The 27,084-nt window shown below is 33.3% G+C and overlaps 2 protein-coding genes across 5 annotated transcripts; one reads left to right on the top strand and one right to left on the bottom strand.

Annotated features, from left to right (window-relative positions):
• Window positions 1-676: 676 nt before the first annotated feature.
• Window positions 677-3,740, bottom strand: LOC132052839 (putative E3 ubiquitin-protein ligase XBAT31). Of its 2 annotated transcripts, XM_059444537.1 has the most exons (8): window positions 3,280-3,740; window positions 3,106-3,165; window positions 2,876-2,947; window positions 2,649-2,770; window positions 2,415-2,555; window positions 2,190-2,297; window positions 1,718-1,976; window positions 677-1,346 (listed from the first exon to the last, which is right to left on the bottom strand). In XM_059444537.1, exons 1-8 carry the CDS (start codon window positions 3,460-3,462, stop codon window positions 948-950), a joined length of 1,344 nt encoding a protein of 447 aa, XP_059300520.1. In that variant the 5' UTR covers window positions 3,463-3,740; the 3' UTR covers window positions 677-947. The 2 variants fall into 2 exon arrangements, with proteins under 2 accessions (XP_059300520.1, XP_059300521.1); XM_059444538.1 differs by lacking the exon at window positions 3,280-3,740 and having other exon boundaries at window positions 2,876-2,962; window positions 3,106-3,158.
• A 16,028-nt stretch (window positions 3,741-19,768) lies between these two features.
• LOC132052838 (U-box domain-containing protein 13-like) lies at window positions 19,769-26,175 on the top strand. Of its 3 annotated transcripts, none has more exons than XM_059444535.1 (4): window positions 19,769-20,293; window positions 22,903-23,019; window positions 23,113-23,562; window positions 24,703-26,175. In XM_059444535.1, the coding sequence occupies exons 1-4, from the start codon at window positions 20,024-20,026 to the stop codon at window positions 25,831-25,833; spliced, it is 1,968 nt and encodes a 655-aa protein (XP_059300518.1). In that variant the 5' UTR covers window positions 19,769-20,023; the 3' UTR covers window positions 25,834-26,175. The 3 variants fall into 3 exon arrangements, with proteins under 3 accessions (XP_059300518.1, XP_059300517.1, XP_059300519.1); XM_059444534.1 differs by having other exon boundaries at window positions 19,773-20,293; window positions 24,676-26,175; XM_059444536.1 differs by lacking the exon at window positions 19,769-20,293 and adding an exon at window positions 20,980-22,736 and having other exon boundaries at window positions 24,676-26,175.
• Window positions 26,176-27,084: the final 909 nt, after the last annotated feature.

Raw genomic sequence — 27,084 nt, 5'->3', positions numbered from 1 at the left:
ATACACGTAACACCAACTCCACCCTGCTGATGAACCGTCAACGTGTGCTTCATGAGTTCAACTGAAACCTAATATTTTGGCAAAAAGAACTACTCCCTTTGTCCCAATTTATGTGATACATTTTACTTTTTAATCTGTCCCAAAAAGATTAATATATTTCCGTATTTGACAACAATTTAACTTTAAACTTTGTCTCTTTACACTTAATAAGATGATCTATAATCACACAAATATCTTTTTTAGACTTATTTTAGGCAAGATTAAAAGTCTTTTCTTTGTTAAAAACTGGCCTTAAACAGTCAAACCATATCACATAAATTGGGACGGAGGGAATAAAATTTTAAATATTTAGCTCATCAAGTTAAAATTTGAGTTCGCAGTTGAATTAGGTGTACTTTCATAAGTCATAACCAAACCTTTTTACCTAGCATTTTCCTTCCCTCACAACTTAATTATCACATTATCGCACTTTCACACCTACACAATGGATAGTTCATTTCAAACACCCAGTGACTGCTTTTATTTAAGTAAAAATAGGGTGAGGGTTCTAATTTCCTAATTACTCGCTTTGAGTTGGACTCTCTCGTAAGGGTTACATATTGCAATTTTAAGCAAGGTTGGAGACGAGGGGAGAAGGTTCAATTTTCTTCAGCTAGGACAGGAAGAAAAAACAAAATGAGGCAACTGTAAAGAATTTTTTCTATTCCAAGTTCCAAGTAGGCCCTAAACACCATCCTTGATCAAGGACGAGTAAACTCAATTTTAAAGCAATATTGTGAGTTTCTTTTTTTCTTGCACTCACACAAACAATATACTACTGATCGATCCAAATGCGCAAATCATTTTAACTTCGTATTAATCATTCCTATCAAGCAGATAGGAGAGAAAGATCCACCTACATACACCATTTAGGATGTCCTCGAAAATCTTGATGCCAAATTCTGCTATCAGTCAAGGGTTATTGGCTTATCAATATATTCGTCTTGGGCAGCAATCCTACCCGAGCCACGACCAACCATTTTGCCAAAAGAGCTTACTGCAGATAAGCCCTTAAAACTACTACTACCCTCGCTGAAGTTTCTTGATCTTCTAGACTTCCTAAGCTTTGCTGAGGAAACATCATGGTTCGTGCCATCATCTTTTTCAAGCTTGATAACATCTAATTGTACAATGCTACTACGACAGAATGGGCACACAGGCGCGATAGGACTGGTCGTTGTAGGATTAGGCTTGTTATGACAGCACAAGGCCAGTATGCAATGTGCACACATTTGGTGCCCGCAGTCCTGGACCTGAATCGTGCATGATTGATCGAAACATATACAACAAACTTCTGTATCACTGACCTGCATTAGATAATTGTAGATGATATGAGACTACATCTTTTGGAAGATCTTCACTATCAAAAAAACCGAAATTAGCTACGAACATCTTCGCTAATCCGTCGCTGAATAGCTCGCAGCGAACAATTTGTTTTGATAATTCATCGCTGATCCGTCGCTAAATAGGATTAGCCACAGATTTACTGTTTAGCTTTAGAATTTGTCCGCCGCTAATTACTAATTTTTACTAGTGCTTGATTAAGATGGCTCTTCGCCAACCTACTCTTAGCTGCTTCTCAAAGATTTTAATACAGAGAGAAATAAGAAATGTCTTTGGGTTTTTGAAATTAATTTAACAGACTAGAGAACTTCATAGATATCTGAACGGTAATTACCTCAGAGGTGTTGTCATCCATTTCGTTATCAGAATTGGTAGGAGAAGATAACGAATAAGCTGTTTCTTTTAGGATGTTCTTTTCCCTCTCCTTGTTAGCCTCCATCAAGGCACATTCTAGAAAATGTTTGGCCTCTTCATTCAGCTCACTGATGAACTTCATCGCCGATGGCCAGACAAGAGGCTCTGCAGACGAAGGATTCAGCAAAGCCGCACACGCACCATATTTGTGTCTTAAAGCAACTGTGTGTGGTATTCTCCTGCACCACAACCACCACATATCATATGTTAGATAGACGAGAATACGAGGTTATTAAGAAGATAAACTTGGAATAAATCAGCTTCAAAGGGAATCCCCTTCCTTAAATCACTAAAATAAAAACAGGGTAAACTTTATAGATCATTAAGAAGTTCATGACTATACTTTGTTCTACTAAAATTGTAAAGGTTAAAAGAGGGGCAAAAAATGATACCCTGAATCATCTCTTTGTAATCGATCTCCTCCCCAGGCTAACAATTCGCGGATGCAATCAAGAGAACCTGCTCTCGCAGCCAAATGAAGTGGTGTACTGCCTGGGAAACTGTTTTTGTGTTTGAAAACAAATCAAAAAGGATAGCTGCTATAAGTATAAAATCAAAGCTTAGAAAGCAAAAAGAATGAAAAGGAAAGTTAAGTCTTGGACAGGATATAAAATTACCCGTATCGACCAGTTGAAGCACAGACCAAAGCACCATTGTCTAGTAAAATATGAACACATTCAGGCCGTCTTTGACGGGCTGCTAAGTGCAAAGGTGTTGCTCCCTTACCATCTTTAACGTTCACAAACCGGGCATATCCCCTAATAGTTTAATTCCAACATAGTGACTTAGAACAACCATAAAATTCACAACATAATAGGAAAAAAAACAAGTGAATTTTCAAAGAGGTTTACCAGGATGACGCTACGTGAGATGTCCGAGCAGCAGAAAGAATTGTTTTGAGACAATCAAAGTGCCCATAATAGGCAGCATAGTGCAAACATGTTCTCCCATTCAGCGAATCAAACATCAAAATCTGATTATATTTTTCACAATTAGACCCACAAATTTTGCAGAAAATAACAATTACTAGTATGAGTTAACGGAATATATATTTTAGTAAGTGTTTAGTACTGCATACATTGGCCCCCGCTTCAATAAGCTTTTGCACACAAGTGATCTTCCCGTGCATTGCTGCCAGCATCAATGGAGTCTAAAGCAATAAACACTAAAATCAGGAAAATTCAAAAAAAAAAAATGCTTAAGAGGATCAATTTAAGAGGAATTTGCGACAATGAAACGAAAGTTTCAGAATTTTTTCCCCTTCCAAATCAACCAAACAAATAAAGAAGAAAAATGGCAGAATAATACCTGCTTATACCGATTCAATAAATCAGGATTAACTGACTGGTCTATAAGCATAGAAACAACCTGAAAAAGCATCCAAACCCATCAATCACATAATCAAGAACATAAAACATTCAACATAATGAGCACCCAAAAAGATTTTTTTTTCTTTTTTCTTTTAACATTTCCAAACCCCACCTCAATCTGGCCATTGGCAGCAGCAATATGTAACGCAGATTGATGATCATAAACTGTAGAATGATGAACAACATTCGAATTTCTCTCAAGCAAAACCTTCACAGTTTCCAAATCACCACACTTAACAGCAGTGAATAATAATCCATGTTCATCACTTGTTCCACAACTAAGTCCCTGACCCATAATAACTATAATAAAAATCTCTCAACTTTATACGGAGGACCCTTTTCACCACCGTGTACGGCGGTGGTGACGGTGGTTGTTGGTGGTGGTGGGAGAAGTGGGAATTGTGAGAGTATGAGATTTTGCATATTTATGGAGTTCAAGAAGAAGAGAAAAATGAGAGTTGGGACGTGAAGTTTGTAGCTGCCCGCAAAATTGACGGCGGGGACGAACGGGCAGCTGTGAGGGTCAAATATGAAGTAGTCAGATGCTTTTCGGGCAGGTTAGATTCTCAAAGAATAAACTGTAGCAGCAATATCAATGGCATTGTGTGATGTATTGTGACAAGTCAAGTCAAACTATTACTGTTACAGTGTTATGGTTATTGTTTGTAATTTTATTATACAATCTCTATTCATTTTTACTTATCCGTATTTGACTTTAACACCAATAAAATAACAATTATTACTAAACCTAATAATTAAAATCAATCAGACATACTCCCTCTATCTCAATTTATATAGCATTTTTTACTTCCCGAGATTCAAACTGTATGAATTTTGATCAATATTTTAAGGTGTATTTTTTAACCAAATTGATATAAGAAAAGTCGCAACTTATAGTATATTTCATATAGTTTTCAAATATAGTATATTTCATGTAGTTTTCAAATATATAAATTTTATTATTAAAATATTGAGTTACTCTAATTCAATTTAACTTCAAAGTTTAGTCAAATCAATTCTCAAAAAGCGAATAGTGTCACATAAATTGGGACGGAGAGAGTAATTTTAAAAGTACACCAACGATCTACTAGTCAAGCTTCTTTAAGGTATTGCTGAATACGTAAGTAAATTTCTTATGGCAGCTGTACTAGTAGTACCATTAGCAAATGCTTTGATGCCATTTCGTTTTTTACGCAAACAAGATTAATATACGGAACCAAAAAACAGAAAACGATAAAGAATAAAGGGTGATTACGTTAAGCAAATTCCTTCTTGTCCAGTACTTGCTAGTGCCAATCATTACCTTTAATTTCTTTCTACCGTATAACACAGATTGCTTTACATTTATTATTTTTTCACACAAAAAGCTTTCTCATCTCAAGGTAGAAATTTCATTCGCGAGTTTTGGTTAAAAAGCAAAAGCAAAGCGAAAATTTAACTTAATAAAAAAACAGCATTTGGTTTGGTTTGGTTTGGTTTTGAAACTTGAAAAACAGGTAATATTTGGTTTGGTTATGGTTATAGTAAAAAATAACCCGAATAAATAACTGAATGATAATTATATACATAATAATTTATAATTATTTATATGTATAATATTAACTTTTCATAAATAATTAAAGATATTTTATACCTTTTAATTATTAATTTAATTTTGGTCTCTTTTTTTAAAAAAAGAATATATGGGATCGATAAAGAAATAAGTCGTAAGCATAAGGGTAAAAAGTAAAAATCCTACTATCTCTTTTCATTTCATTCTTGGGCGTATCTTTTACCTTGTATGTTTTGACAAAAGTTAAGCGCTTCGTGGTAGTGAGAAAAAAGAACGTAATTTGAAGAATGTAGAGAGAGAATATTTGAATTATGACTAGTCATAAATTGAAAAACCGACAAACGAACCAAACCGACAATAACCAAACCGGTGGTTATTATTTTACTTGGTTTGGTTATGGTTTTAGACGTTTATTATTGGTTTGGTTATGGTTTTAACACATAAAGCAAGCCTTAATAAAACATCTTTGGCAATGGGGAATATTTGGAATTAATTTTATGTATGATCAATGAATTGTATTCATTATACTAGTAATCTAACAAATTGGTCTCTCTTTTTTGCTTTTGCTTCCTTTTTAATTTTTTGTCTTTGTGTAAGAGCAACGTTTGCGTTTTCAGACACAAAAATTAGTACTGAAAAAACACCCGACGTGTCGGTGTAAATTGTTTATTGAAGTCTCAGATTATGTTTATTTAAATAAGGTATGGAGCACCGCTGATTTATTTTATTTGGTCAAAAGGAAAGCGTGGGAATATATTAACGAGTCATGACTCATGTATATATACACATGAAGAGAGAAATTGGTTAATTCAATTTCAAAGCTCATGCTTAAGAAGGCACAACTAAGAAAGATTATATTTATTAGCACCCAATATTTAAACTATATCAAATTAAGATAATTATAAAAGATGAGTCATAACCTTGCTTCTCTGTTGACCAACACGCTTTTGATTAGGTCATCGGCTTAAGTTCAGTTATTTGAAGTTTAAAAGTAGCATAAATAACATGAGGCCCTTATAATAAATTTTATTTCCTCTTTTTAACAATACCTGTGTCTAATCACTCATGAATAATTAAATTACCGAGCTTCCTCTCGTTTTTTTTTTTCTTTTAATTATGAGATTTTTCTTCTAATTTTGTTGTTCTATCCCTATGTATGTATAATACTCGAGAAGAAAATGTGTGCCCAGTGGAAAGTAGACGTGACATGTGAAAATTTGGGAACTGGCTTCTATTAGAGGGAAAGTAAAACTTTGTATATATTGCTAGATCTTTCAATATTGCTATCCCTAGTTTAGGTAAATTTTCTATTCTAGTACAAGGAGAATTTTAGGATGAACTCCTTCAGACATGGGGTACCCTTATTTCAATATTACAAACGCGTCTTTGACATATAGATATAAAATAGTTCTTTACCTCAAAAAAAAAGGGGAAGAAGGTAATTTGTCAATCTAATCAAAATATACGACAGTCGATAGATACCTAATAAAGAAAATCAGGATATACTCTATGATTGAGCTGTATGCAGCTAAATCGAATTTTCCACACGCCACCCTCCACATAGATAAAGAAAAAGAAAACAAAAAACCTTAACGTGTGTCTAATACCATCACAATTAATTGTAATTGTCATGAAGTTACGTCTTACAATAAGACATTGAACAAATTCATTTCTTCCTGCCTCCTGCATTATGTTTGCGTGAAAAATGAGAATTTAATCTTAGATTCTAGCATGCTAGGTAATTAATCAAATCAATATTCTTTCTTAACTCACTTAAGCGAGAAAAGGTTACCTCTAGGTGCACCAATATATAAGACATCAGAGGGGTATATACCACTGAAAACGACGCTCTCTCTTTAACTATTCATTGAGATCTGAAATCAAGAATGCAGAACATAAACTCTTCTATTATACTACTTTTTAGGTAAAATTAACAAAATGACTACCTTTTGGTAGTTTCCTATCATTTATAGCTATCTTTTAAAAATTATCATTTGTAGCTATGTTTTTAAGTAAGTTTTTTTCGATGTATTTGATGCTTATAAATACATAGTAACACGATAGGAAAATAAAACATATTCCTTGATTTAAGGCTGTACACGGGATCAATTAATTAGCTATTAATTGGTATTTTTTACCATACCTTCCACAAAATCGGATTTTAGATTACCTTTTTGTAACCATTTTCTATTCCTCCATTCAATCTTCAACATTCAAACATAAAAATCAAAAAATCAAAATTTGAAAACATTCAACAGCCAAGTATATTTGAAATTTTCAATATTGATTGGACCCTTGATTTACCCATGTATTTGATAGCATAACTAATGTATTTGAAGTTTTCAATCAAACCCCGTGTATTTTATATTAAATCTCAAAAATTAACAATTTGCATCACCTATGTATTTTAGCGGTAATGTATTTGAAGTTTTCAATATTGATTTCGTTTTGATTTACACATGTATTTGATAGCATAACCATGTATTTAAAGTTACGAATCAAACCCCATGTATTTTTATATTAAATTTTTTTGTGAGTAACAATTGCATCGACATGTATTTGATAGATTAATTTTGAACAAAATACACAAATATATAGAAAACTTACAATGTATTTTTAAATCACTCATGTATTTGAAACTAGATGAATCACGAAATTAATTTGAACAAAATACACAAAATATAGAAAAACTTACAAAATACACCACCAACCACAAACAATTGGTAGCTATATCATAGAACATACACAAATACATATATTTTTCATCTTCTCAAAAATCCAAAAAACCCTAGACCACCAAAAAACTCAAAAAATGCAACTCGCCCAAATTTATGAGAAATTTCTTGGCATTTATCACAACTTCTAAGAGTTTGCAATATTTATGAATGACCATTCTAGTTGGAAGTCATTCACATAAAAAAAAAATGGAAAGGTTAATTGCCTTCTTATGTTTAATTTGTCCATAAAGCTTTTTAAAAAAAAAAAATAGAGAGGGGCGGAAGTGGCCACCCGTTATAGAAGGAGAGAGAGAATTTTTTAGGGATTTGAGAAATGAAAAATCTGAAATGGGTAGTGAGTGAGAATAGAAAATCTCAAAAATTTATGAAAAAGGAGAGAGAATGATAATGTACATTAAGTGATTAATATTGTTACCATTATTGGGAGTGCTAAATTTAGGTGTATTTCCACCGTTTAAAATTACATCTTATTAGCTCTCAAAAAGTATTTAGTTATTATTAGAATTAAAATAAAAGGTCTTAATATACTATTATGAAAAGTAAAAAAATAATTTTTCCTACTTTTTATTGGACAAGGCCTATCTCGTTCAGTTTGGGCTGGACCTATCTCGATTACTGGTTTGTGGAAGTTAGTTGAGAAATGGGCAATTTGCAGGATTGTCCTTGTTGGGATATCTAATTAATTTTGTTCCTCAAATCAAATGGTCTTAATTTTGTCCTTCACTACAAGCCTTTCTATTGCATTCGAAAAAAAATTAAAAAAAATCACAAGGCATAAGTTAGAATTTGCAGGGCATAAGTTGGACCCCAACTTATATTTAAGTAGTATATTTCTTGTATAAATAAAAAAATTATATATTTGTAGTATATTTCTTGTATAAAATTTATACTCATTATTTATAAGTTTTACCCATACACATTCATGGTATTTTTTTTATAAAATTCGAATTATTGCGTGTAAATGTTATAAAGAACAAAAATTAAAGACCGCCAATCTTTCTGAGATAAAATTAAAGACCACTCTAAAAGAAGGGCAATCAAAGCAAAAAAACGCTTAGCGGTTTACGGTTTATCGCACTTCTAAGAGTTTGCACATATATAGTACTAACTCTTAAAGTTCCTCAAAAATACCGATTGTTTAATACCTTTTTAAAAATATTATAAAATAAAACGTATGGGTAATTAGAAGATGTAAAAGTTAATATCATAACATATTCAGTTATATTCTCCATCGACAATTTTGATCATCTTTTCCATATCCTCTTTTAACTGATAACTCTCTTAATCAATTTTGAAACAAAAATAAATATTTATACAAATATTATTTGGTTTACCCACAAAATTATACGATGTATATATAATTTATTATACAATGTATAACAAAATTATTCGAGGTATATCTAATTTATTATAAAAGGTGTAACAAATTTATACCTTTATTATTTTTGTGCAGGTCATGCATTTGAAAATAACACTTGCAGATTCAGGAGTATATTTGTTTGTTAGAATAAATAAAGATTCATGTTATATTTGTAGTATATTTTTAGTATAAATAAATGGCTATATATTTGTAGTATATTTATTGTATAAAATTTATACTCATTATATAACGTTTTACACATACATATTCCGCCCCCGGTATATTTATGTTATAAAATTTATTATTATTGGTATAAATGTTATATGTATATTCAATATGATCTTTTATCTTCTTCTGTCTTAGATTTGTTGAATTTCTTCAGCTAACTGCCTCTACGGGGATGTAAATTGTACATTAACTTTTTTAGAATGTAATTATCTCATTTTTAGATGTATTATGTTTGAGAAACAGATTTAAAAGATAAAAAATTTGAGCTAAAAAATAGGATAGCAAAGCTTGGGGTAGTTATACGTGTTTACTCCGGCTGGAATTCCTTTGATTTAGGAATCAGTTATAATATTGTCAATATTAGTTGCCATGGAATGATAGTTAATTAATGCTGCTATGATTCTGTAAATATTTTGTAAATAGCAATTATGTTTTTTTCCCAAGTTTGTTGAAGCTCAAGTTCACGTGGTCTACTTCAGTAGGTCAATTCTTCCCATTTCGACTTAAAAGATATCAATAGGCCTGGAGGAGGTATAGTAACCACAAGGAAAATTTACACCGATAACTACCTCTAAAACTTATTTATTAATAATAACTATTTTTTTTAAAAAATTATTTTTGGTAACTTAATTATTTATTAAATTACCATCTATAACTTATTTTTATAATCGCAGGTATTTCCAAAAAATAAACGTGACTTCTCCACTTACCCACAATCTCTTTTTTATTTTTTCAAATATTTTTCTCTCACATCTTCAATTCACAATCATATTTTACTCCCATTATTCTTCCCCATAATTAGCACGATTTATTCTTCTTCCTTATCAGTTACCCAATCTTCAAGTGTAACTAATTTTCGTTATGTTATTTGTTGTATTTCTCTTAAATTGTTCATAAATTTCATCATCTTTACCTTCACTTTTCATTCAATTTTTTTTTATATATTTTCAATCATTGTTAGAGTATCTTCAATGCTTTAACTCTCCATTTTAATGGCAGATATTGATACCCAAACAAAAATACACCAAAGAATGTTAGAAAAGCAAGCCGAGGATCTTCCAACCAATGTATCGTTTTCCACCATACCAATTCGCCATAAATTCCATGGATAAAGCCAACAAGAGGAAAATCCTTCTTATGTTTGCAATCATATGTTATTTATCTGAGGAAATGGGTTAATAGTATCGATATAAGCAATACGATATCAGAAGATCATCTAAGAGCAAGAGATAATAGGTTGTTTTTGTAGAAACATCATTGATGAGAGTTGTGGAGTTTCATGCCCACCAAGTGTTTGATAAAATGTTTCAATATATTTCAGTGTATTTCTGTGCATCAACAAACAGTATATCTAATTTTTCAGTATATTTAAGTGTATTATTTCGCTGTATTTAAATGTATTTATCTTTTTTTTTTTTTTTTTTTTTTAGAGCCTATTTTTACTCCACTTTATTTTCACGATTTTTGTATTTCAATGTATTTCTAATTTATGAAATAGTTTCTGATATATTTCATTGTATTCCATTATATATACGCATGCTACAACTTTATATTTCTTAAACAATCAATCATATTTGATTATATTCCAGCGTATATTTTTCTATATTTGGAAGTTTTCAGATCTTTAGTGGTTTTTGAATTCAAAAAGTTTTGATTGTGATAAAAGTTGAGAGAGATCTTGAGTCGTTATGGAATGTGTGAAATATGGTTGATTTAATTTAACTTACCATTTAAAAAGAAAAAAGAAGAATCTGTTCAAAAAATATAGCCTGTTTTTACTCAACCCGATTTTGTATTTCCGTGTATTTAACTGTATTTCAAAAATTTTGTCCCATAAATAGCTCCTGATTTCATTGGAGCGTGTTTACTGTTCACTGTATTTCTCTATATTTCAAAAAAGAAAATACACGCATTTTTTAAGAAAAGTAGCTACGCTTGATAATTTTGTATTTTATAGTTATATCTAGTTAGAAGCCAATAAAAGATAGCTATTTATGCAAGTTAAATCATTTTCGTCTTTGCCTAACCGTAGACCCAAAAGAGAGCTCCAATTTCATAAAAGAGGGTATATATATATTGATTAAGAAAAAGTAAATTCCTTCCATGAACTATAATATTTCAAGGAGTACTTTTAGTATTTCGCTTGTTAGAATTCTGGGCTCTGCCATTGTCAGTGTTGCACATTCGTAAAGTTGGAAAGTTGATCAATATATTTATTCTTTCAAAATAGAGATTAGAAGAGTATTATTTCATTAATTAAACTATAAAACTTAAGGATATAATTAATTAAGACTTGATAATGACTTGAGGAATATCAGCCACGAAGAATATTTTGACAAAAATCTGGGAAGGGACCGTTTTTGTTGAATGACCGGATGATTCACACGTCGACCATGTGCCGCGGTTTCCCTTTGGTGGGCCACGCGCTACACACAATTTCTCACGAAACCAGCTCGCCCTCTATAATCTAGGCTGTCAAATTCAAATTGTTTGGCTTGAGGGAGCAGTATTTTGGTTGAAATTGAATGGGAAAAAAAAAAAAAAAAAAAAAAAAAAAAAGAGTATTTGAATTGAGGTGATTTTAAAAATAAGAATAATAATTGGGGGTAGAGGAAAGGAAAATGGGAGAGGGGATTACAAGGTGGAATCGAACTCTCACCAACAAAGTCAAAAATTCGGATAGTAGTAATCCAACCGAGCCTATAAGATTCCTCTAGTGTTTAGATCAAGTTGGTTTGAATATAAATTTCATTTGAAGGAGAAAAGTTGAAGATTTGTGTACTTCACTTGAAATACTCTTTTTCTACGTTTGATTAATATTTCAAGTATTTGATTAGTGTAATAATTGACATATTAATTATGGCTAAAACTAAGTACAAAAATTTCATCCTAATTCCTAAGAAAGAGGTAGCTCCTCTTTTACATTTTGAAATGTAGTAACTACTGAAAGTTGCATTGCTGCTTCGTTGAGTCATTGTACTGGGTATTAACAGTTTCTGGCCCATAATTGAGCCATTACAGTGCGTGTACTGACAAAAATAAGCCCACATGTAAAGTTTTGCAAAAATATCATATGGAAAGGGAGCTTATAGGAAACTTCTTCAGATGTTCGATCACTGAATGTTACAGTGTTATTTCTACTATATTAAAGAGTGGGTTGAATCGTCGTCCACCCACTCTTTTAATATAGTTAAAAAAAAAAAGGACATTTAAGTAATGATAATAAGTTCAAGAAATAACGATTTAAATTGAACACAAAAATCACTAAAGAAATCATAAAACCAAAAGATTTAAAACTTATACCTTTGAGTATAAGTTTAGACACATACGTCTCACATAAATAATGAGGAATAACATCGAAGACGAAATATAAACGGTTAAACGTATACACATATTTTCTTAAAATGATGAAGTTGGTTTATACTTAAAAATTTAAGACTATAACGGATGCTAACACATGAAAGCGCTTTTCAGTGTTGTTGAGTAGAAAGAGATGATGGCATGAAACTCGGTAGGAGAAGGTGTATTTTAAATCTTTCAATTGAAGAACCAAACCAGGAAAGTCATACATGGGAGAAGCGGACTAAGTAAAATAATTTATGGATATTTTCAATTAATTGAATTATAATACTTTCTATAATAAAAATTCCATAATTATATTACTAAAATGTACTCTCTCTTAATTTATGTGACATAGTTTGACCAAGCACGAAGTTTAAAAAAAGAAAGGAAAGATCGTTGAAACTTGTGGTCTAAAAGCAATCATGATATTTGTGTGGATTTAAATCATTTCATTAAAGGTAAAGAGGAAGTTTCGAAGTTAAATGATTTACAAACATAAAAATATATCATTCTTTTTAAGATGGTAAAAAAAAAAGTGTGATCTTATTTTTGTGTTGGGCAAAATCTTTCATCATCTAGTATACCGAGAGATCGTAGATTTAGTGACCTATAACAACAAATATGGGATCTAATTTATAAAACTAAAGTCGTTGATGCCAAGAATTGACAATCCACCAACAATAGACGCATTGGCAACCCAATTGGGTCCTCGCTAAATTAAAATCTAAGAGATGGGAATCTCGTTGTTTCATACTAGCCAAAAAAAGTAATTTTAGAAAAAATTATTAAAATTAGTGTGTATAAGGCTACCAAGAAGCTCAAATAACAAGTGAAAAATACCATTACTGTTAACCCCTGCAGTATCTTCAATTATTTAGAATATAATTAATTGATAATTAAATTGTCTTTGTACTAGAATATTTATTAAATATACATGAATATTTAATGTAAATCAATTAACTAAAATGACCTATAATTTGGTGGCGAGTTCAAAATTCATAAATTTTAAATATTGATACTACGTGGAGAGTCTGAATTCTTGTAAGGTCACTGACTCACTGGGATGTCCATGGCTTGACCCGTGATTTTGACGTCAGCGGTCCTGCAAAACAACTCCAACTCCATTCATGATTTAATTTACGAGGAAATTGCATGGAGTCGTCTTTAGACCTAGTCTTCGAATTCATATTTAATTTGAAATACATATCCAAAAAGTTGCATCCAAGATATGGCCAAGTGGTTATTGAAGAAAACTACTCTATGAAAGACAAGAAAAGCGTTAGGCGATTTCTCAATATTTTTTATTTATAAAAGAAAAAATGTATTTTTTTTTTTTGGTGCCACATAGTTGAAAAGGATTTTGTTTCACAGGTTGGTGGATCAAATATTACATTTTTGGGTCCGCTAACTTGCAAAATAATAATAAAAAAAAATTCACACAACTAATATCAATTGTATGAGGCACAAAATAAAAATTTCGGTTGATGAAATAATCAAAAATGTACATGAATTGACCCAAACATTTGACAAACAAGTACGAAGAAGGTTCAAGTTCGACCGCAGCAGGACCAGCATTAAGGCAACACTGTTATGAAACAGTTAGGTATGTAATTGCAAACTGAACATGTCCATTCAATGATTCCCCATAAAGACACACTTGCAAACTTGCAGTCCCATGTTGAAGAGGATTCAATGTGTTCTTACATTCTTTATTTAGCTAGATTGTCAAATGTCATATTAAATGCCTGTCGTGTCTGCTCGGACTGCGTGCATCACACCAATTACTTCAAGAAAGTGAATAAGAAGACTTCATCTATTGGGTGATTATCCGTTTGTGCTTAATTTTTTTACCCCACTCTTTTTCTTATATATTATGACGAGTGATCAATTTCTTCCCTTTTTTGGGAAAGGATCCCATCCAGTACTATTATATCCAGTATTCCCTAAGTGGTCGTTTGGTTGCTGGTCGATAGTCCGGGATTATAATCCGGGACTAATTTATCCCATCTGATGGGATTATTTTATCTGTCATCTAAGATGGTATAAAATAATCCCGATATAAGTGTTAGAAAGGTATAAGGTGGGGTAAAGGATTTTTATACGTTTGGTCCAGTATAAATTTATTAAAAGGGATTATTTTATACGCTATATCTCAATGGTATAAAAATGACGCAGGCCACCATGAACCAAACGACCACTAAATGGTATAGTGGAGGCAGGCCACGTGTACAGGATAAATATTAAAGACTTGCCTAGTGCGGGTTATCTCTCCTGTGTGGCAGTGGCGGAGCCAGAATTTTCATTCAGGGGGTTCAAAAATTCCAAAAGGTAAATATACGAAGAAGTCGGGTTAACATCTACTATATATACATAATAAAATAATTTTAAAAAAATACGTAATTTTTTGCTTTCGGATGAACCTCTTAACATAAAAGTTTATATTTTGCGTGCTTTATTGCACGGGGAAGGAGTTTATGAGTTCCCTTGTCATAAAAAATAATAATTACGGGATTTCCACATTCACAAAGTTAGTTCCATTGTTCACACAAGAGCACAAGAATTAAATCCACTTTTATGGAAAAAACATTATGTAATGTCCAAAAAACAATAATGAAAGACTTGAAGGATTATTATTAACAAAATGATCCAGGCCTTTACGGTTATAAATAATACTCCAGCATAGGTTTCAAAAATGTTATTCAGTGTAGAAATAAATAAATAAATAAATAAATAAATCTTTAAAGAAGTACCAAACAAAATTATCCCAGCCTCTAATCTTCATTTTGTACACGTGGCCTATATCCACTGTACCATTGAGGAAAACCGGACATAATAATACTGGATGGGATCCTTTCCCCCCTTTTTCTTGGACATCTGGTTAAGACACTGATAAAATGTGATCCTCGAACATATTGTTAATTATAGTTTGAGATATTAGCAATTTTGATCCCTCTAATATCGAAAAATTCTATTTTTTGGTTCTGCTAATTTCTAGTTAAAGGCATTTAACCGTCAATTAATTGATGTGTGTAGTATTGATCCATCAAACTATAATTATTCACATTTTTTAAATAATTATTAAGTGTTAAACCATTTAATTATCGATGAATTATGTTAAATTTGTATTGTTTCTCCATATTTGAGGGTCATATAATTATACAAAATACTCCAAATAACACGCTTTTTCTTATATAAAGTGATTTTTTTTTATATTAATTGAAGATTAAATGTACGAAGCCAAATATTGTAAGGGTCAAATAAGAATTTATTTATAATTGAGGGATTAAAGTGCAGTTATCGCTTATACTTTCTTGATCTACTTGCGTCTTAGCTTCTCCACAATTTTCATTTGTGAAAAAACAGTTGGTTCTGTTTTGGATAGGTTTTTAAAAAGTTTATGCAAATTACACGTCATATACTTATTGATTTGGTGGATGAAATTGAGATAAACTCTGTGCATGTTTGGAGCTAGTTTGGGAAAAAAATTATTTGCTCAAGCCCTACCTGATGTTTGGATCAAAGCAACTAGAAATTCAAAATATATGTCTTGCATATAAATTTGTATCACTTAATTATTCATACTTGCTCTTGCATATAAATTTGTATCACTTAATTATTCATACATGCACGGACAAACAACTAGCATCTTTACAAATTTGAACTCTCTCTCTTTCTCTTTTCCCGATTTCAAGGAGGCCTTTTTAAGATTATGCACGAAGTCCAGGAAAGGCGGACGCGTTAATTTATTGTACGTAGCCTTATTAATTTGAACTTTGCTCTCGGGAAAAAGAAAATAGAATTATATATGCACTAACATGGTTATGGTTGGAATACTACTATTCTCTCTATCTTTGACTAATGACTAATGTCTCGTAAATCATTTTCAGACACAGTTCATCTACTACTTGTGATGATGCAAATAATTAAAGTTTGGATAGATTTATGAGTCATGAGATATCTTGGTCAATTATGAGGCACATGCTTTCAAGATTCTGGATGCTAATGTCTTGGTTTAGTAGACGAAAATCCTAGCAAAAACATCATCAAAAGCTGTCCTCGTTAATGACCCTTTTTTTAATCCTTTTCCACAATTCCTATATTACAACTGTATTATCTAAATTTGATGATTTAATAAATAGTTAAAAAGCTAAGCCTGACCCAATATTAAGTTATTTTAGGGCTTAGCTTAGATAGGCTCACATGATTTGGTAGTCTTTTTTCCCCACCTTTGGATAAACATAAGAATAAACAGGGTAACTTTAAATTAAAACACAGTTTCAACCTGTTGTCACAGCAGTCATTTAGGTGGGATTTTCACACCAACCATGATGCAGGTTAAAAGCGGACCCATTTAGTTCTATATTAATATTATTGGTTTTGCGAACAAAATTCATATTGATAATTTAAAAAATGGAAGTATATGTAAGGTATAAACATAATTTTAATGGTGAGACATTTTAGGAAAAACTGTACAAATTTGGTATAAGTTATAGGATTCACACCATGTTAAGAGTATTATTGAACTGTTTTAGCCCAACAACTAAAATTATAGCCAATGGTTCTATGAGACACATGCACTGACAAGAAGTCTTTAAGCTTTGGTGGCCACAAATATTTACGTGGATTACACACAACGAATCTCTAGATAAATCGAAGAATCGTAATGATGGGTTATGTGGTACTTAATTCGAGGAGGAGATTGTTAGATGTGCAAACAAAATCCACATTAAAAATTGGTGAAAAAATGAAGCTGCATATAAGGTGTAGGTGATAGTCGTAATGAAGCTACATATAAGGTATAGGTGATAGTCGTAATGAAGCTACATATAAGGTGTAGGTGATAATCGTAATGATCTGAGACCTTTTGAGAGAAATCGTGCGGATTTAGCTCAAAACGGTACCATGTTAAGATTACCTTTGAGTTGTTTTAGTCCAATAACTGATATCAGAACCAACTATTCGGTGAAACGAATATGGAGATAATGGAGTGATGGCATGGGCCCTGACTTAGTGCCTTAGTTTACTACCTTTCTCATAGATCTGGAGATGCATACACGACAAAAAAAAGTAGCAGACTTTAGTGACCATAATACTGATGTGGTACGTGGCACACGATTAATTTCCAGATAAGCTCATAAGGCGATAAGTCATATAGAACGTGTTTTGACATGTAGAGTTTTGTTTGAGGGGAAGATTTTTGGGTGTGCGAATAAGATTCAACATTGATATCTAATTACATATAAAGTGTAAGAATACTCTTAATAATGTGAGGTTTTTTTGAAAAAAGAAAATTCAATCTTGACTCAAAGCAGATAATATCACACAATGTCGAGAGTATCTTTGGGCAATTTAGGGCAACTAATATTTCAATACATGTAAATTTTAGTTTGGCTACCAATATTCAAATTTGAAATACTGGTAAAATATTTTGAAAATCTATTTGAATAGTATTTCAAGTGAATCAATATAACTTTTCAATTTTTACTAGACAACATTCAAAAAATGTTTTTTAAACTCCATTTTCAACTACACATTTTTTTTTTTTAAATTTCAAACCAGATATCATCCAAATGCCTCCCTAAGTTGCTCTATCTATATACAGTACTCCATATTACAGTAAGTTTTTAAGTCTTAGAAAAGAAGAATAGGACAAAGAGTTGTTGGCCTTTCGCAGCTGCATTCCTCAACCTTTCTTCTTACAATTTTTTTGATGATCCAATTTGTCTAATCATTAAGCTACAAATCTGATTCCTCTATTTATTTAATTTTCAGCAAATATTCCAAGACAAATTTCCGTGTACGCGTATCATTTTCTGCATTTGCCAATCAAATAATTTTTTGTCCTCTTTCTTTGTTGAAATTTTTTCGTGAGATTGAAATCCGCGTGTGATGTGTCTAATCATTAAGCTACAAATTTTCAGCAAATGCACCAAGACAATTTCATTTTTATCCTTTTCTGCATACCCCAATAAAATATTTTTTTGTCCCCTTTCTTTGTTGCTGTGTAAGGCAGATTTTAGTGACTTGACAAATGTAGGCTTCACCCTAAGAAGGAAAAGAGTCAAATGTGTTTTATTGGGGGGAAAGAAATGTATACTTTTGGGGGCCAAGCAATGGCTTGAAATCATGTCAGTACTACAAAACTTCAGTTATCTCATCCATGTAAGTGAGGGCAAATCCAAAAATAGTACCATAGATTAGTCGTGGAAAGTAACAAAAAAATGAGGAAATAACCATGTGAAAGCCATTTCTCATTTTACAGTTGAATAATCCTTTTCCCTCCCCTACCGTTAATAAAAATGTTTAAATGAGTATTAAGTTCCACACAACATAAAGTTTTACTAGGCAATTGATTTATCATAGTCTGACGTCACTATTCTCTCGGTCCTATATTTAAGGAGCAAAATAATTTTTCTTTGTTACAAATTTTTCAGTATTTCTTTGGATATCTAATTTATATTGACTTATATTATTTTGGTGTAATTTTTAAATATTTAATTTTTTTAGAATCTATATCCCAATTCACTTTGTCTTATATGTCCGAAAAAGCAAGCAAAGGAGCTCCTTTCCTTGCTAGGCATTTCCACCCATGACCACCTAATCAAAATACTTAGGGGTTGTTTAATTTTGAAGACAAGTTATGATGAGATTAGTTATGTTGGGATTAGTTATCCTGATATTATTTTTTATTGATTGGCGATTTGTTGTATTAAAATAACATGCATTGCATAATTTTTAATAAAAATTTATTTGTTTACAAAAATACCCTCCACCTTATTTAGTAGAAAAAGGGTTTGAGGTACCTCAGGGTGATGTTTGTCATTTTCATTATTTTATCATATCTTATATTAGTTATTGATTGTTATTCCACCTCTATGCGATAACTTATTCGATGATTATTTTTAATCCCGAATAACTTATTCCAGGATTTGTAATCAAACAAGGGATATGATGATGCTAAATTTTTATCACATGACTATTTTTCCTTATCTATCGTACCAAATGACCTATTAATTTTGAATATCATATTTGAAAACCCTTTACATAAATGGGGAAAGAGAAAATATTATGTAAAAGAATGTGAATATTCATTCGATAAATTTTATTTAGGGAAATAAATAATTTAATATAAAATGTTGATCAATTTAAGTACTCCTCTAAGATATCCTTTTATGCACAAAAATTGGAAGAGACGAAATATCTCCTACGAGATGTAATAGAAGAAATTACAGCCCATCTTCTATTTAACCTCTCATGGAGACAAGGCAAACGGTTAATTCATCTTCACAGATCCAGTTAGTTACCCCACTTCCATTCCATTCACCGCCGGTAACAATAACCGACAAAACTTTAAGCCGTCAAAGCCAAACTAACTCCATTTAAATCTAACCTCTTCACTAATCCTAAAGCCGCACCGCCAGAAAGAAAAAAAAAAAAACACTCTCTTTTATAGTCTTAACTTTTACTCTCAATTTACGCGATTTTCATTTCTATTATGAAGTCGTCGATGAAGACGAAGACCAGCTGTTCCGGTCAACTTTAACAGCTCAGCTCAGCTCATATTTATAAATTCTTCAAACATTTTAATTTTCAATTTTCTGTTGGGAAATTGTGGATCTTTGAAGTATTGAAAGCAATGGAAGAAGAAAGAGGAGTGTTAGCACAAAAGCTGATTGAGATAGTGAATGAAATATCATCCATTTCGAACTTTAGGATTTCAGTGAAGAAAGAGTATTGCAATCTAGCAAGGAGACTCAAGTTGTTATTTCCAATGTTCGAAGAGATTCGAGATACCAAAGAGTCAGTTCCTGAAGATTCCATTAAAGCCTTAATTTCCTTGAAAGAAGCTCTTGAATCAACTAAGGAATTGCTCAAATTTGGTAGCCAAGGAAGCAAGATTTATCTGGTGCGTAATACTGTTTGTATTTTCGATCTTATCTTATTTTGAGAATTATTTGATTTATGTCCCAATTTATGTGATACAGTTCAGATTTTGAGTTTTGAGTGTACGCAGGCCTTACCTGTACCTTTGTAGGGTAGAGAGGCTGTTTCCGATAGACCCTCGGCGGCTCAAGTAAAACAGGAACAATCACAGAAGAGACAACAAGGAGTAATAGAATACTAAGAACGCGAAATATGCGAATACTAACAATTTATTCGCATGCCCTTTGAATATTTTAAATTGTTAATTATTCTGACTTATAGTACAGTTTCTAAATATGTAAATTATTTTTCAAAAAAAACTTAAAGATTGTATGTCCGAATTCACGGTCAAACTAAAGATGTTTCACTCTAGGAATCCGAAAACAGAGGGAGTAACAAGTTGGTTTATCTGACTCTTAAGATTATTTTAGATTTGTGTTTTAATTTTATATACTAGTACTGAAATGTAATTAAGTAGAGTGGAATGGATATAGAGGATTCATAGTGGAATGGATATAGAGGATTCATACTGCTGAGCTCAATTAATTTGGAATTGAGACATTGTTGATTGAGTGGTTAAAACTGCACAGGTAGTAGTAAATTAGAATACTGTATGTAGGAGGGATGTAAAGCCATATATCTAGATGAACAGCATATCTACTCTAATCTGAAGAACTTTCAAAAAGTCCCTATATCTTTTTATATAATCGAGAACCAAGATATCTAAATACCGAAAGGGACAGTTCTTCTTGCTCTTGGATCTGTCTGATCAGTGATCAATGTTATATTATAGGCAAAAGACCTAGATAGCCCTTTAAACTTGGCACAGTCTGAAGTTAGACACTCCAACTTAGTTTGCGACCATATAGACAGTTCAACTTGGTAGAAATGTGTCTTTTAAACACACACATCTTACTGTGGCTGTGATAGTGCGTCTCTTACACTCAATATTGAGCGAGTAAAAGTCTTCTCACTATGCTGAAAAGCTTTTTAAAAAAAAGCAATTCATCACCTCTCATCCCCCTATCTCTGTATTCATTACAGAGAAGCCACGCCAAAAAAAGACACTTGAAACAAACACCAGCTACTCAAAGTTTGAAGCAATGCTAACTAAGTTGACATTTGTAACTAATACTTGGTTAGTGTACCTTTTTATGCTCGGCAACAGTAAAACGAAAAGGATAATTAATCTTATCACAAATTATCACACCGAAAAATCATCGAAACTGAAGGTCAAGGTTTTTCCATAAACATAAAAGAAATCTTCAAAATGGTCCACATTGATATCAAAGCGAGTGAACTTTACTTTTTAGAATTTGTGGTTTGCTTATCAAGCTTTTAGTCCATGGGTCTAGTTCAAAATTGCTTCTTTTATTCTATTTTGGCTGTTAAGCAATGCCCTGGCCATGGCCTTTTAGGGGTTGTAGGACGGGGTCTGATTACCGAAGAAGAAGTTGGGTGGAGGGGTCCGATCAGTGAGGAGGGGGTAATTACTTATTTAAACTTTTTGTTTAATTATGGGTGGAATATTTTACTTGTTAGTCAAAATTACAATTGTCAATCACTAATTGGTTCATTTGACGCGTCAATGGCGAGTAAGCTTCACTTGGATGGTCTTAAAGTGTACAAGTGATTAAAAGACACGAGTGATTAAGAGACATGTTTCTACCAAGTTTAAGTGTCTATGTGGTCTCTAGCTAAGTTTGAGTGTCTAACTTACAAAATGTGCCAAGTTCAAGGGGCTATCTAGGTACTTAGCCTATATATTTACTTGTTTAACATCTATCTGCAACTTAATTCTATTCTCCTTGGCATGATTAGTGATTACCATTTTAAAAGATTCTACGGCCTGATAATTTGAAGTCTTCACAATGCCTTGCCATGTTGTGCATACCAAATTGTAATCCATAAAGGCGTCAATGAAATAATATACCATCTTCGTGAGGATTCTCGATTTTGTAAATAAACTTGATTTTTGGCTAGGATTTGTGCTTTTATGACTTGGTCCTTGGATTATTGCACACCATCAGAAGGTTGTGCTATTATTTCTGATCGCGATACTTAAGTTCGTGGAGAAATCTACTACCTATTCCCCACCAGACCTCTTAGAAATGCTCTTGTTGCCTGAGCAATGATTCCATATCTTTGGCTACTGGTTAAGTTTATGTGTTTCTTGAGGATAACTGCAACACCAACAAGATGTACTTGCTGTATGGCGGAAATTGTACTTACTGTATGGCTGAACCTTATTGAGCTTTTCTGGTTCATCTCCCTGTCATACTGTCCAAAAAGTGGGGAGCTGACAGTGAGAGATTAAATGCAAACTAGGAAAAAGAGAGAAGAATCCATGCACTTTTATGAAACTATTGGTGTGCTTCAAACCAACTATCCGTGACTTGCCTATTCAGGATATCACCATCTGCATGGTAAAATGATTCTCATAAAGCATAATTGTATTTCAGCCGTAGACAATTCCTTGCACCTATGGATGATTAAATTTAGTCGTGGTAGAACACTGTATGTTTCGCTGAAACATCGGGATTATTTCAGGCCTACAGAGTAAAGTTTAATTCTTGGAATTTCTCTTTTCAGGTGTTAGAAAGGGAGCAGATAATGAAAAAATTCCACGAAGTGACAACCCAGCTAGAACAAGCTTTGGGCGGAGTTCATTATGAAGAGCTTGACATATCTGATGAAGTTAAAGAGCAGGTAAAAGACATCACCTTATTAAGTAGTCTTTATTTGTTGTGGATGGATCTTGATCTGCAATTCTTCTTTGCAATCTGTGGCTTCAACTTCCAGGTAGAGCTTGTCCTTTCTCAGTTCCAACGAGCCAAAGGAAGGGTTGATACACCTGATGCTGAACTCCATGAGGATCTATTGTCCCTTTACAGCAAGAGTAATGATGCTGCTATAGATCCAGCTTTCCTAAGGCCATTGGTTGAGAAGTTACAACTGACCGGAATATATGATCTCACACAAGAATCATGTGCTTTGCATGAAATGGTCACTGCTACTGGTGAAGATCCAGACGAGAGGATAGAGAAGATGTCAGTGATACTGAGGAAAATTAAGGATTTTGTGCTGACTGAGACTCCGGAGATTGATTCTTCTTCAAGGGAGAAGTCTTCAACTTGTAGTGGACAAGCATCTACCGAGACAACTCATAAGGCACCAGTAATACCAGATGATTTTCGGTGTCCTATATCCCTGGAATTGATGAAAGATCCTGTCATTGTTTCATCTGGGCAGGTACCATTATTGGATATTTATCTTGCTTTTTTTGTTAAAAATTGGTTGCATCATTATCTATTTCTCTTTCTCCCTCATGACAGCAAAGACGTTTTTAACAGAGTCCTCCATTCCTCCTATCTTGCATTATTATCTTCCCTTGTGCATGCATGAATGTGAGTCAGACTGTCAAAACAAGGCATTTCATTCAAGTGCTGCAAGTCCCCTATTGTCTAGTTTTGTCTTTTTGTTGTCTTCAATAAATGGAGTAAATATAGCCTAAATGATCATGGAAGAAACAACCTATCTACTAGCGAGACTAGAACGTGTATTCAGCAGCAGATGCAGCTATTTAACTGCAGGTTCATCTGAACCCATTACTTTCGGTGCAAACCATAAATTTATGCCTAAAAAATTACAACAAATAATAACTCTGAATCCATAAGTTAAAAAATACAATGGGTTCAATGCTAAGAATCATAAAGGTTGTTGACCCATAGAGCTTAAATCCTGGATCCGCCTCTATGTGTATTAAGTAATAACTCCAATACTAGTGGTTACTGGTTCCTACACCCAATGTCTACCTGAATCTTGCTAGTAGAGGCAGATGGAACATTTTTTCCCTTCATAATAAAATTTGACAAGCTTTTAGGTCCAAGCACATTTTCACTCTTTTTCCGTGACGTGCTTCGAAATCTTTAATATCACTTTCAAATAGAGAAAGGAGGAAAAAGGTAGAAAGTAACACTTTTTTTTTATATATGGTAAAGTAGACTGATTCATATGTGGAAAAAGTATAGACAGATAGGCGATTCATATTCAGTTTATTGCTATGGCCGTTGCTGATTTATGAGATCATTTCTTTAGCAACTGCATATATTCTGCCAAATTCTTGATACATGATTTATGTCGCATCTATTCTAATTCTCTATATATCCACCGAAATATTGAGGATGCACATGCCTTATAAGTCTCATGTTCATGGAAGATGTGGTTTCGTGTTGGTAGTTCAAATTTCACCTGTAGTCATGTTCATGGAAGATGTGGTTTCGTGTTGGTAGTTCAAATTTCACCTGTAGTTATCATTTCCATAGTGTAGTTTGCTTACAATATAGATGGTTTCCTCTACTGCAGACTTATGAGCGTTCTTCTATTGAGAAGTGGCTGGAAGCAGGGCATAGCACTTGTCCCAAGACACAACAAGTCCTCACAAGCAATGCTATCACACCAAACTATGTGTTGCGAAGCCTCATAGCACAGTGGTGTGAAGTGAATGGGGTTGAATCCCCCAAACGACCAGGTAGTTTACCCAATAAGTCAGCATCCGTGTGCACGCCTGCTGAACGCTCGAAGATAGAAAATCTCCTGAGAAAGCTCACATCTGGCAGCCCTGAAGATCGTCTCTCTGCCACAGGTGAAATCCGCCTACTTGCTAAGCGCAATGCTGATAATCGTGTTGCAATAGCTGAAGCAGGTGCCATTCCTCTGCTCGTCGACCTTCTTTCCACACCCGATTCTCGGATCCAAGAGCATGCTGTTACAGCACTACTTAACCTCTCTATTTGTGAGGATAACAAACGGAGCATTGTAACATCAGGGGCAGTGCCTGGTATCGTCCATGTGCTTAAGAAGGGGAGCATGGAAGCACGTGAAAATGCAGCAGCCGCTCTATTTAGCCTTTCAGTTATAGATGAAAATAAGGTCATAATTGGTACTTACGGAGCAATTCCTCCACTTGTTACATTATTAAGTGATGGCACCCAGAGAGGGAAGAAAGACGCAGCTACCGCACTTTTCAATTTGTGCATTTATCAAGGGAACAAGGGCAAGGCGATAAGGGCTGGAGTTGTGCTCACTCTAATGGAGCTGCTTACAGAACCTCGAGGTGGTATGATCGATGAAGCGCTTGCCATTTTAGCGATATTGTCTGGTCATCCAGAAGGGAAGACCAACATCGGAGCTGCAGGGGCAGTTCCTGTTTTGGTAAATGTGATCACAAATGGGTCACCCAGGAACAAAGAAAATGCAGCTGCAGTTCTGGTACATCTCTGCTCTGGGGACCAACATCATCTAGTGGAGGTTCAGGAGCTAGGTGTAATGGGACCATTGCTAGATTTAGTACAAAATGGCACTGAAAGAAGCAGACGAAAGGCAACCCAGTTGCTTGAAAGAATAAACAGATACGCTGAGCAGCAAAAACAGGCCCAGGCAGAATCCGAGGCTCCGATTCAACAAACTCATAACCAGCTTTCACAGTCACCACCTTCATCGACAAATGTGCTGGACAGCTGAATAAATAACAGCTATTACTATGCCTCAATCCTAAGCAAGTGGGATCAGCTATATTAGTACTCGCTGATCCACGTTGCTCCAGTTAAGCTGCTCCTGGACTGTATGTTTTTATATATTTTTTCTGTTATATTTGACCTTTCTTGGTGTTTATAGCATTGATTATAGAAGAGGGGTTTAGATATGTGGGAGGAAGGTGGAAGATCACCTGACACCTCCATCATTCATTTGTTTTCTGGGGTTGAGGTGTATACTCTCATGTGAAAAAAGGCCAAGGATTGACGGAAAGAACTGAGAAAACATAAACTGCTTTTACAATATTGAATGTCAAGTGCACCATTACAATACATGTACAAGTGAAAATCTTCCTCAGTTTTTATAGGAGGAGATGCTTTCTATTAGAATATATGTAATCTTGTCCCATTATTTTCTTTGATTAGTCTTCTAGATAGAATAAGAAATCAGTATTTTTCTCTTCCATCGTCAAAAAACCTGAAAGCAAATATATGGGGTTTTGTCGCTCAAAATGATGATGATTGTCCATAAAATAGAATTCGACTGAGACATTATGAGATACGGAGAAGGGTCAAAAGTGCCTCTAGCATCACTTGTATGTAAATTTTATTTTAAATATATGAAAAACTATTCCGTAATTTATAGTTAAAATGAAGTGTTTTAACCATTGGACTCCCAATCTAATTTTTTTTTCCTTTTCTACGAAAATGTTTATTTTTTCTACAGTAGTGCTGCATAGTTTTTATTTATTTATTTATTTATTTTTAATTTTTTAAAGCGCCTTATTTCATACACTTTAGAGCAGGCCCTGACGACGAGTTTGAAAATTGTAAAGGGTCAAATTCACCCTCCAAGTATGGTTTATAGTTTAAATTTGCCTTCCGTCAAAGTTTGAGATTAAATTTGCCCTCTCCGTTAAAGTTTGGGATCAAATTTGCCCTCCCCGTAGGATACTTGATAAATTTGCCCTTATATGGATGGAAGTCTGACTTGAACTCCACAACACAAAAAAATTAGCCACGTCGGATCCACATAGGCTCCAAGTAGACTCCCAAACCCAATTCTCTTTTTAACCCGTTTCCCAATCCCAATTCTCTTAACCCGTCTAGACTATTCCGACACTAAGGCACCACGTAGTAATGTGAAAAGCCGGAGTTTTAATCGCATCGAGGTACACACGTAATGTATGTGATAAAATAGGAGGCATGTAAGAAAATTTCTGCAGCAGCAACAACAAAT

This window comes from Lycium ferocissimum, chromosome 4, assembly GCF_029784015.1.
Source record: "Lycium ferocissimum isolate CSIRO_LF1 chromosome 4, AGI_CSIRO_Lferr_CH_V1, whole genome shotgun sequence".
Taxonomy (NCBI): domain Eukaryota; kingdom Viridiplantae; phylum Streptophyta; class Magnoliopsida; order Solanales; family Solanaceae; genus Lycium; species Lycium ferocissimum.
Note: the sequence above shows the minus strand (reverse complement) of the source record. Positions and strands in the feature narration are given on the sequence as shown.

What these genes read in the sequence shown, in the direction of transcription:
- LOC132052838 (XM_059444534.1), top strand. Translation starts at nt 20,024, where the DNA reads ATGGAAGAAGAAAGAGGAGTGTTAGCACAAAAGCTGATTGAGATAGTG. An exon ending in AAGGAAGCAAGATTTATCTG is followed by an intron (nt 20,294 to 22,902) that starts GTGCGTAATACT and finishes TTCTCTTTTCAG; the next exon opens with GTGTTAGAAAGGGAGCAGAT. An exon ending in TCATTGTTTCATCTGGGCAG is followed by an intron (nt 23,563 to 24,675) that starts GTACCATTATTG and finishes CCTCTACTGCAG; the next exon opens with ACTTATGAGCGTTCTTCTAT.
- LOC132052839 (XM_059444537.1), bottom strand. Translation starts at nt 3,462, where the DNA reads ATGGGTCAGGGACTTAGTTGTGGAACAAGTGATGAACATGGATTATTA. An exon ending in TTATTGAAGCGGGGGCCAAT is followed by an intron (nt 2,771 to 2,875) that starts GTATGCAGTACT and finishes AAATATAATCAG; the next exon opens with ATTTTGATGTTTGATTCGCT. An exon ending in TCTCACGTAGCGTCATCCTG is followed by an intron (nt 2,556 to 2,648) that starts GTAAACCTCTTT and finishes TTAAACTATTAG; the next exon opens with GGGATATGCCCGGTTTGTGA.